Source organism: Diadema antillarum, unplaced genomic scaffold (genome assembly GCF_040938485.1).
Source record: "Diadema antillarum isolate AM-2024a unplaced genomic scaffold, OU_Dant_1.0 seq00000100_RagTag, whole genome shotgun sequence".
NCBI classification, from domain to species: Eukaryota; Metazoa; Echinodermata; class Echinoidea; order Diadematoida; family Diadematidae; genus Diadema; species Diadema antillarum.
The window spans coordinates 907714-919648 of record NW_027271188.1 but is presented as its reverse complement, the minus strand read 5'-3'; the positions used below and the strand labels follow the sequence as shown (position 1 = coordinate 919648).

The window sequence follows — 11935 nt, the reverse complement described above, 5'->3', positions numbered from 1 at the left end:
AGAAGGATTTTGCCAAATTTCAAATACACATAGTAACATGACTTTAATTGTCGCATCTCAGATTTGACCATGGCAAGTGTAGCACAGCCAACTCCGTATGAGTCAAAGATGTGCAAATGCACATTCATTTCTAAGTCAGAGTACAGTGTACATGAAAAAGTATCAGGTCCGACTGTGAAGCGTAGAGTCGTGTACAACCGTATCCAGCATATTAAATTCATGAAAGTTTGTATTTGTGTCAATACTTGTATTGTGTCACAGGTTTTGTGTCACATTTTCTTCCCACTTTTCCAGAGCAGTGAATGCTCCTTTCACGTCTGTTAAGTATGTAGCATTACATGAATCTATCATGCGATTGTTTTGTGTTTGTTTCTAAATATTTCATGTCTGTTCATGTAATGTAGAATACACTGTACACATGTACACATGTACAGTATTAGATAAATGTGGATGATTCCTATTACTCTATGTAATTCATGATATGCAAGCACAGGAAAATGTCAAACTGTTTTGATTAGCCTGAAATTTTAGGTGCTGTTTTTTTATATGACAAGATTTTAAGTCTGCAGAGACATTATCTTGATGTGATTTTACAGTATTGGCTCCATATTTCATGGAAATTTGCTAATCGGAATCCAAGTGTTGCCAGTTTCCTATAGATTTGTGAATACCTGAAGCTAATTGTATGTTCTTTCCCTATAACTATTGAAGGCACTATTTAAACACATTTTCTGTTTGAAAACTCTGAGCTACATGGTCCAAGATGCTCAACACTTTGTACCAGTCTTTGATATTGTGTTAAAATGAACCTACCAGTGTATTGGAAAAATAGGGTTGAAAATAATCATGAAATGCTTGAAAAAAGTGAAAGCCTCTGCAAGTGACCAGATATATCATACTCAGTATTTCCTTGACAGTCGTGTTAGAATGAACCATTTAGTGAACAGTTTATCAGTATGGTGTTATTTGTTCAAAAATGTCTTGATAGTGACAGCACATTTCTCAGGACTCCTGTATGATGGAGCATTTATTCACATGATTGAACATCACAATACAGCTCAGTCAGCCAAGTTTGACAATTTCGGAAATTGTCATGGTTTAATACACAGGGTTAAACAAGGTTACAGTGTCCTTAACGTTGGACAATGAGGAGAGCCTTCTTAATTTACCAATCTAAATGTAGCCATTTCTCAATTGTGAAGAAGCTAAAAATATTGTGTCTGTAAAGCAATTACAGAGTGATTCATCACAAAAATATGTAACTTGAAATGAAAATTTCCTTTTAAATAAATCATTGTCAATATAATTTTATGTTCTATACGCTCGTGTTAAATCAAAAATTTTCCTGCCTGCTTTCATGGAAAATGGGTTATCATATAAATATAAATGTTCTTGAAAATACCACCACATTCACACATGCTATGAGCATTTGTAACATTCATGACATTACCCGGTAGCAATTTTAACATCAGTGTAAAAATAAAGTAACCCATTGTCACTCCACTTTATTTATGTAAGACTCTTGTTGGATATGAGTAATCATTCTCCACAGTTGGTACTCTATTCTGTGTATTTGCAGCAGAATAAATATGTCTAAGAAAATTAGTCAAAAGACTTAAATTCATAGTGTACAGTTCTGTACTTCTTGAGACACTGGTCCAATGATTCCACCTTTATCATAATCAATGTGTTGTACGTATGTGTGTACAAACAGTTTCTGTCTAGGTGCAACTACTTACAAGCAAGAAAGGAACTCCACACTAGATGACTTTCAAAAGTAGAGTAAGAATTTCATCAAATTGGACATGAATTATGAAAGTTGTGGAATTTTTTTAGTTCATAAAATCTTACCAAATGACACTAGTCACACACAATGAAAATTAGCCAAGGTGATGCCAGCAACTCGCAACTCTTCCATTCCTTTGTGCAGAAAACGTCATGAAAATCATGCGCATGGATGATTGTCCAGCAACTACAATCTACACTGTATTCATCTATAAGTTACGTTGGAAGGATGCGGCAACACATTAAGATTTGATGTTAAGAATACACATTTTTCTAAAGGACTTCAGGTACAATAAGAACTTTCATAGGTACAATGTGCATTTAGTTAAAGGGATGGTCTAGTTTTGGTTAAGATAGGGATTCAGGTTTTTACTTTTTGTGAGATACAATTAGAAACCACTTATACTGAAGAGCATACAATTCTAAGGGGAATTAAAAGTTTATTTGATGAAAATCGGTTTTGAAATGGCTGAGATATCCTAAAACAAAGCAAAACAAAGTGGTCCTATAAAAAGGTGGGTCCCACCTATTGTAAAACTGCTGTTGTCTTGGGTGTTCAGAGGAATTTTCTTAATGACTGCCTCCACAGTGCATCTTTTTGGCAGACATGCTGGGGGCAGGCCCTATCAGAGGTAATATAGCAGTGCTCCATGGCTACTCTACCTCTCTAGACACACCCCACATTATTGGGGCTTTCACAATGCCCTGTTCACACACAATGCCCCTTTTTCCAGACATAATCTCCAACTCCTTTCATGACCCCATTCCCATCAAAGTTACTCGATGGAAAAAGCCTCAACATAATTCTTTCATTCGCCTCTGAAGATGTAAACTCATCCTCTACTTTGACATATTTTAAACTGAGTTGCACTTCCACTAGGCAGTGGGTTAAAATAGGATACTTTTGCCTTGATTGCATTCTCCAAACAATGGCAGAAGAGTAAAGATTATAAAAAAGCCGTTTACAAACAGGGCAAAGGAGGTCAGTGTCATCTACCAAGTCGTAGCTCTCTCTGAAGAAAAGCCCATTCCAGAGTGGCCTGCATGCAGATGGGGAAAAAAACCAGAAGACATGACATACAGTTGTATTAGTATCATATACACGTACATGTATTAGATACCGGTAAGTATTTTTCAGAAAGTTTCAAGGATGACGTAGTAGTCTTGTAACGAAGAAATAACCTTAATTGTGTACACGCCAGGATTTTTTTTTTTTTTGTGGTGAAATTAAATTAAAGTTAGTATCATATTTGTTGAATAATTCCTTCCTTTCATCTGTCATGAAAAACAAAATACAGTGTACATAACCTGGATAACATATACATTAAACCATAAATAATTGAATGGCAGTAGCAAAGTAAATGCAATATAGATCTACAAATTAGGGAAGTCTTGGTTACCGGTACTTATTTATTTTTATTTGAAACATTACAGTACCTGTCCAATCCATTCATTCAATTTATTACACTCTGTAAAGGCAGTTTCTTGAAAATCACACTAAATAAAAGGGGCTGGTCTTGCTTTTTTGAATGTTCAGTCATCAAGTGCAATGTACTGTATCACCTGATCGAAATTTCCATCAACTTCTTCTGGCCCAAAGTGTCCTCCATCGGTATACACTTTCATCACATATGTTGGCTTGTGGTCCTTGCTTGTTACGTCTCGCAGTTGTGCCATGTATTTTAGGGGACCCCAGATGGGGACCCTTGGGTCAGTTGTCGATGTTGTAACAAGAATGGATGGGTACTTTTTCTGAAATATGTAGTAAAAACAAACATAAAATTAGACATTTGATGAGTCAACAATGTGTACCTTTTAACCATTTATTAGCACACACTCCTGGAACTCATCCCCAAATCAAACAGTACTGCATATAGATCAAGATGACAATGAACAATGAAGTTGTCTTGGATGGCAGTTCCTTTTTTCTTTTTTTTTAATGACACAATTTATCTACATGCTGTGTATAGAGTCATACTGATATTCAAGAGGTTGCACAAGTATTTCAGAGGTTTCAGAGTAATGTTTTTTTGTGTGTGTGCAAAAACCTGTATTCAGGCCACAGCACTTTATCCTCAAGCCATACATCAGACTTTTTTGTGTACAGACAAGATGATATTTGAAGATTTCAAGGCCTGCCTATGAATGTTACTTGACAACCTAAAAAACGAAGAAACCAATTAAAAAAAAAATAAATAAAAACAAAACAGACATGAGTGAAAAAGTGATCTTAAAATTTACCTGTGATGTGATGTTGTGATAAGGGCTGTATGACAAGATGGTCTTGAAGGCAGCAGCATCAGTTTGAGGGTCGCCCCACTCCATGGTGTCTTGTAGGGTCAGAGGTGAGTCTCTGTCCAACATGGCTGACAGAACATCCACAAAAGGCATCTACCAGGGGATTAAAGATATGGTAAGATGGCAATTTGTGCAAAAGTATTAAGTTATATTGCTATCTTTGGTTATGTAGTATTTTGCAAGCATTGATAAGTTAATGAGCACCGCAACTTTTAGAAACTGTGACTTGACAGAAAGGGGAAAAAAACCCCACAATACTCTACTGGTATACCATTGGAAAAGTACTACACACAGATCATTGTAATCTAGAAAAGGCTGAACGGTTGTCATCGGAAAAGAATACCGAAGACTGTCTTTGGTGATCCAATGTGATATATGTACCATACATACTCTTTCTTGCTTGGAAAGGAGGCAATGCTGACAATAGATTATTGAGCCTGATTGTGTACTGTGAATTCAAAGACCAGTTTTTCAATGTGCCATTATTGCAAAATGGAGTGTGTCAGAAGGAACCTCACATAAACTTGAGCAGCTGAAAATGGCGACTTACTCGCATCACAGCAGCTTTCAGTAGTTCAGGGGATCTGTTGCAGCATGCAGCTAGGAGGAGCCCACCTGCACTAGCACCCCAGGCTGCCGTTAGCTGGGGCTGGGAGTAGCCTGCCGAGTGCAACAGGTGGACACAGCTCTCAAAGTCCTGTGAAGGGGAGTGTTCAAAGTGAGCATGACTTGGGCAAAGATGAAAAATGTGTTGTGTGGTTAAAGCAAAGGCAATGATATGGGGGAGTCCCATTTTAGCGATGTCAGATACAACAGTACAGGCTTGCCTTGCACCACACCTATCCATAGGTTCATGTTTTGTCTCACTTTACCAGTAAATTAGGCCCATGTATGTATCTCTCTCTTTCTCTCTCAGTCAGTCACACACACATACACACAAACACAACAACTTTCTACACATTTTACTCCCTTGTGGTACAAGGTATGTCTCTGTAGTGATGTGTGCCATCTAAATTCTTTTTTTTTCAATTTAGTTTAATATATAAAACACACAATATATTGACATGACATTATATTGCACATTACGTTTATGTTGGAAACAGAGAATGATACAAAAAGATATATTTAGCATGTGTGGGAGTCAGAAAAATCCATTAAGACTTATCATCTTTATGTCCATTCCCACAGAACTCGTCATGAGTAGGGCTCCAGAAATGTTGCAATTACCATTACCAGTTCCTCTTAACAAAGAGAGGAAGGGCAAATATACAGCACAGATATGTAATAATATCATCTGTCGGCTATCAGAATCCTTGTTGATTTCTGTTTTGCTGTCATCCATTGCCACATGAAGAGTGATTCTCACAGACAAACATAGAACAATTTTGATTTTTACTTGCACAATCATCCCTACCTACCAAAAAAAAAAAAACCCAACAAAACAAAAAACTGCTCTTTTCAAAGAAGCAATGGAGCATTGTTAGAGAGGGCCACTCTCTCTACTCTCTACCAGCTGTTTTGCTCTCCCATCGTATTTATACTCATTAGTATACACTTACCTCAAAGCTATGATGTTTTCGACCAAGCCTTCCATCATCGTACCAGTGTCTTCCCATTTCTCCACCTCCCCTGTGAAACAACAGAAGAGTAAAGATTCTGATCATATTGTGAGAACTAAATTCTGAGAAATGTTTTCTGTAGGATCAGACCTTCTTCACATTGCAACAACCTGATCACTTATATCATGTAAAGTAATATCAAAGTATCACATAAGTCACTAGTATATGCAGTCTGATACGAGACTGAACTTGGATATTTCATCAGGCTGTCGGCCAGAAAATGTTCACCTGACATGGCAGAAAGCCAGCACCCATCCATGGTCCACCAAAGCTCTTCTCTCTGGGCAGTACTGCATGTCAACACTCCTCCCGTAGGCACCATAGCCAATCACCAGCAAGGGATTGCTGCCATCCAGGCGGAGATGTTTGTTGTGGATGACAGTCAGTGGGACTTGTGTTCCGTCCTAGAGGGAAAAGAAATGGAAGGAGGCAGTTAGTAAATTGTGGTGGGAGCTAGTACTACCTGTATAACCTTACACAAAGCTATTGACCATGGACATCTGCATACGTATATATTTCTGCAAAAAGGTTATTTTCATGAAAAGAAAAATATGACACCAAACACCTGACATACAATCATATGATATGATATGATATGATATGTTATATTATGATATCATTTAATATCATGATTATGTAAATAACACTTGTTGCTTTAATACAGACAACTCATAGCACAAACTAAAGAGTAAACAATTGAAATGCCTTCCATTCAGCTGCAAAAATGTATGGATAAAAGGAGATAAGTCACAAGTCACAATTTATAGGTTGACCATCGACTGACCCCTATTCTTACAGTAGAAAGAAATCAATTAAGGCATCTTCAAAAATTATGTCATGATATACCACTTGGTCAACTTTTCCTCTCAAAAACACTGTATTAAAAATCAGAGAGAGATAGAGAGAGAGGCTTTTTTTTTTTTTTTTTTTTTAAGAAAGCGAAATGTTAAGGAACAAACTGCCATGATGAAATGAAATTTCAACTTTGATCATAATATATCGTTAACAAGCTATTTTCTTGAAAATCTGACTTGGAGCAGATCAGATATCTCTTCACCTGTGTTTTTAGAATGTCATACTACAAAACAAAGAGAAGAGAAGAGAAAAGTAAAAGGACGAAAAGGGTCATCATAAGGGAACATGTCTTATCACTTACCCTGCTATCAGAGAGCATTCTTGTGCAAACATATCCTTTTTCTTTCCATGGATCATTCCCCTCCCTCTTTTCCTCTGTGTCCTGTCCAGTTAAGTCTTCTACTGTGTCTTTGTCATGGCAACACACATGGCCAGTTTGAAGGTCAAGCTCAAAGTCGCGAGGTGGGAGAACGGGAGAGGACAGCTGGAACTGGAATGTCTTCGAGTTATGATCAGAGTTGACCCCTGGAACAAGGCTTGTACAATCTGCTGGAAGCTGAAAGGCAAGAATATGATTTGGTTTCAAATACATTTTTACTACAGATTGCTGTGAGACGAGTCTAGCAACACACACACACACACACACACACATACACATAGTAATAAAAAAAAAAATAGTGCATTCAAAATCTTGTAGCAGTTGTACACATCACAGACAATATATTGTTATGACTGACGTCGTCAAGGACGTGATGTAATTTGTACAACACTTCCTAATAATCGGATCAGTAAAATAAGTCACCGAGGGAGTAATCTGAGTAGCGAGACAGAAGCAAACACTGTATCATACCTCAATAAATGAGGGCTTGCCAGACGTGGAGATGTGCGGTACAGTGATTAATTGTGGAATATTGTTTGCCATTGCACACAGCACACAGGCCGAGGAAAAGACATCCATGTCTTGTAGCACGCATCCAGGAGGAGGGACGAATACGTCTCGCCATGACAACCTGGATTGCTTCAGTCCCCGCCCACTCTTGGAAATACCACTGGATTGTGCACTGATGAGCTATGTGTCAAGGAAAAATGTAAAACACAAATAGATATTCTTAGTTTAACAAGTTTAACACTGGTGAGTCAAAAGGTGGGAATGAGCAAAGGCTTGCAATGAGGCTGCCGCAAACTAGATTCTGCTAATACTTTCTACTGATATACAGTTACTGCTACCACAGGACATGTATCTGTTCATAGTCAACATCACTGAGCTATGCAGATAAAATTTCACATTATTCTTAATATTCAAATCCTTAAAATCCTAGGCTTGAAGTAAACTGATTAAGCTGTGCACAGTTGATTCTCTTAATCATTCTATTTATCATGTATTTATATTCTGGATTAGCTCCATGTACATACACTTATTACAGTTAGCAGCAGAATGTCTGAAGCAAACTGGAGTGTACAAGCAAACAGCCCAATTTTCCTAATGACAATAAGATATTCAACAAAAGCACATGATAGTTTTAATTATTGTTGAATAATGGAATTCATCTTCCTAAAAATACATAAAATAACGCCAAACCAGGGAAAATATGGCAACAAAAGGTGCTTATTATTTTTTTTATATTATCTACAATTCGTTGAATGAATGGTCTAACAAAGGAAGTACCGGTACTCCACCAAACACGACATAACAGACTATAACCTTTAACTCTCTCGAAGGGCCAGGGTTAGCCAATGCAAATAACGTATCCCTGCAGTGGTCGACGTAGCACTCCACTCCATCGCGTCTGGGCCAGATCGAGGTGGGTGGGGTCTCCACTGAGCCATGAACATCAATTAGCCAGACTTCTGATGTCGTTTTGGAGTTGCAATTGATGGCAGCAAAGCGTCTGTCTTTGGTATGAGACAGGTCCACAAAAAACCTGAGACAGAGACAGATACATCAAGGTTATCAGATAGAAAAATTGAGAGAGAAGAGAGAGAGAGACTGATAAAATCAAATAGCCAGAGATTTACAGATAGATGGATATACAAGGATGGATAGACAGATAGATGGAGAGAGATAGAGAGAGAATGGAAACAAAGAAAAAAGAGAAAGAGATATAGAAAGTGAGGGATGGTCACAAATGGACATTCTATCAGGATTCAATTAGTATCCATACATGCATCCATTATGTAGAGGACAGAAACAGAGAATGAGGACAGCATTAGGCCCCATCCTTTATGTACAATGCACAATATAAGCATTAGGTATGGCACAAATGTACTGACAACTAGACAGGTGTGTTTCTCAAAAGGAGTTGACTTATTATTATTTTTGTTGTTGTTGTTGTTTAATGTTTCAGCCAAAATACTTACCACATCTAGATTTCATTGTTCTATTTTATATAGCATATACACAATGTTATTTTTTACTAATCAGAGTTCATACAATTTTCATTAAGCAGGTAAGAGATATATACATGTACTACCTTGCATCTGTCTCCTCGAAGATCAAGTGATCGTCTGCTGTTGAGGAGCCAATCTGATGACACCAGACCTGATGGGCCCACAGATTGTCTGCAGTCGTGTACAGCACAGATCCTCTGGCACCAAACTCTGTGTTAGAATGGAAAGTACCGCACTCAAAGAATGCATACATTATGGCTCACATCATCTGCAAATTCTAACTGCATTGTGCTCAAAAGTTAGGCCAACGACATGTAGGCTCTTCATAAATACAATGAACAAAGGATTATCATTAGAGAGAGCACTTTAAAACAACAACAACACTGGTATAACAAACTCTTCTCCTAACAAAGTAATATTTCTTGCTAAAAGTTCAAAGTTTTTATAAATCAAATTGTTTTCACACCCATTATAACAAACATTTAATACATGTATATCGACATAGATATTTCTCTGGTCCCAAGGAGTTTGTTAAAACCAGAGTCCACCATATTGTTGCATCTACAGAATCAAACTACATCCATATATGGTGGTTTGGAGTCATCATGTTCCTTGTCTAACTCTCAGAACGTGATGTAATAAAATCTAAATCTCATGGTGAACATTATATATCAACCTACAACGATCACAGCTCCTCCATAGCTATATACATGTAAGTTGGGAGTGAGACAACACCAATGCTTGTTTGCAGGCAGCCAGGTTGACAATATAAGTATCAATCTACCAAATATCTTTCTCTTGCAAGTTACAAGTTTTTCTTTTTACAGACATGGCAAGGTAATCACTTCTTTCATAATAATCAAAATATGTATAACAAGTTGTACCATGAGCAATTTCAAGTAACATCATATCATAACTTCATTTTTTTTTTCAGATATTTTTTTTTCTTTTCAAATGTGGTGATGTTCAAATAAATGTTTTGATTTATCAAATACAAGAAACCACTCACCTAAATTGACAATGTTACGTATACATTCCAAGCCTGTGGTTTTTGCATCACTCTCTATACTGAAGATGCAACCTTCATACACATCAGGACTACTTTCTATGACAACCCCAAGAAAGTGTTGGCATGGCGATATGGTCAGTCTTGTGATGACCACATGTGGCTTTCCAATCTCTTCAGCAAGATCTGTAGCATCCAAGAGAACCTGCTCTCCTCCTGTGTGCACAGAAGAGTAACAAAGTGCTTCAAAAAATAACTTCAATGAGTATGATTTACTCCACAAACAGCCTTCCTTTCTTCCAATATACTTCACATGCACTTGTATATTTCATTAATTAACAGTTTGTATCTAATAGAATTAAAGAGTTAACTCTAAAAAAACACATATTCCACTACTTACATCAATTTCTACCTGCATTTAAGTTGAGGCTGGTCAAAATATGGAAGTTTATTTTCAGAGTCAAAGATTTTACTGCCATTGATAAATTATGGGTATTTTGATTTTTAATTGTCAACAACAAAACTGGAAGAAGACAATATTACAGTATATAATTGCACTATGGGGACAATGACAGTGATGATGATGATACTTGTACTGGTACAACTAACAACAACAACAACAGTGATAATAAAGATAAAGATAATAATAACAATAATGATAATAATAAATAAGAATGATAACAACAATAATAATGATAATAATAATAATAATAATAATAATAATAATAATAATAATAATAATAATAATGATAATAATAACAATTATAATAATACAAGCAACAGAAAATACAGGAGCAATATTATTGATAACTAGAGAAGCACTCTGAGAGCGCAGACCTCCGCCAAGCATACAAATCATTTTCACCACTGATCTTGTTCTTCCGTAGAGATATATCAGTGATTTCCACCCATACGTACTGAATTGTGTGCTGAAAGTTGCCAGATTTCCCAATATAGAAGCCTTTGTTACGTCATAAACCCTCAGCTGCACTGCGCGCCTCACCCCAGCAGAAACTAGAGCACGCACTTTAGTGCGCGCAGGCAAACCTCAAATACGCGCAGCCTGAACTCCCAAGTTCATTGACCCGACCTGCCAAAATGTCAAAAATCCTTCATAAATTCCCCCAAAATTATCGGATCACTGCCCAAAGTTAATTGTTTGGTACTTGTATCATTCTCAACCTTTCCTGCAAGTTTCATCCCAATCCGTTCACTACTTTTTGAGTTATTTTGCACACAGACAAACTCACTAACAAACCAACGGTAACGAAAACATAACCTCCTCCCATGGCGGAGGTAAAGAGACAAAGGATGGTGCTCATGACAGGATGAGGAGAATTGACTGAAGACATCACAAAGGAGTAAATACAAATAAAAACAATAACAAATGGATAACAGGAACAGAATACAAAGAAGCCATCAAATGCAGTGCTTAAATTGGCAACAAAATATGAGCATGCATCAAATCCTGTGTACTAGTACCTGACATGATGCTCCTTCGGCAGAATGTGTTTGTGCCTTTCTCTGCGATGCTTTGATAATACACAAAGTCTCCAATGACCTGAGTGAAGATTAAACAAACACACATATTGGTGTCAATGCAAGGCTGGTCACACTATGAATATGTGCACTGAAAGCTTGTCTTTTGAAATTGTCTGAACATCTCTTGCATTTCCAGACATAATTTAATTTTCTCTTCTAAACAATATCTTTTTCTGCCGAGTTACAAAAGTTGATTATCATCTACTCCCTGGGTCCTGGGCAACCCAATGCACTGCCTCTGGGATGGTGCGATTCCCAATATAGATCATATGATAAATGGCACATCTATTTTCCCTAATCAATGGGTTACAGATGTACCAATCATATGGAATACACTGTCTTGTACAAAAAGAAACAAACCAACAAACAAAAAAAAACTAAAATGAAATCTTCATATCATAATGCTAGGGTGAAAACTGAAAGTGTGAACCTAACTCTCTCT

The 11935-nt window shown here is 37.1% G+C and overlaps 1 protein-coding gene across 1 annotated transcript; it reads right to left on the bottom strand.

Moving 5' to 3' along the window:
* Nucleotides 1-2774: 2774 nt before the first annotated feature.
* LOC139726808 (prolyl endopeptidase-like) lies at nt 2775-7515 on the bottom strand. The gene is made up of 8 exons (XM_071637798.1): nt 7408-7515; nt 6859-7113; nt 5931-6106; nt 5643-5712; nt 4634-4780; nt 4027-4176; nt 3349-3537; nt 2775-2825 (listed from the first exon to the last, which is right to left on the bottom strand). Exons 1-8 carry the CDS (start codon nt 7513-7515, stop codon nt 2775-2777), a joined length of 1146 nt encoding a protein of 381 aa, XP_071493899.1.
* Between the last annotated feature and the right edge of the window lie 4420 nt (nt 7516-11935).

What these genes read in the sequence shown, in the direction of transcription:
- LOC139726808 (XM_071637798.1), bottom strand. Translation starts at nt 7,515, where the DNA reads ATGGATGTCTTTTCCTCGGCCTGTGTGCTGTGTGCAATGGCAAACAAT. An exon ending in GCAAGCCCTCATTTATTGAG is followed by an intron (nt 7,114 to 7,407) that starts GTATGATACAGT and finishes CTTGCCTTTCAG; the next exon opens with CTTCCAGCAGATTGTACAAG. An exon ending in TTGATGGAAATTTCGATCAG is followed by an intron (nt 2,826 to 3,348) that starts GTGATACAGTAC and finishes ATCTGCATGCAG; the next exon opens with GCCACTCTGGAATGGGCTTT.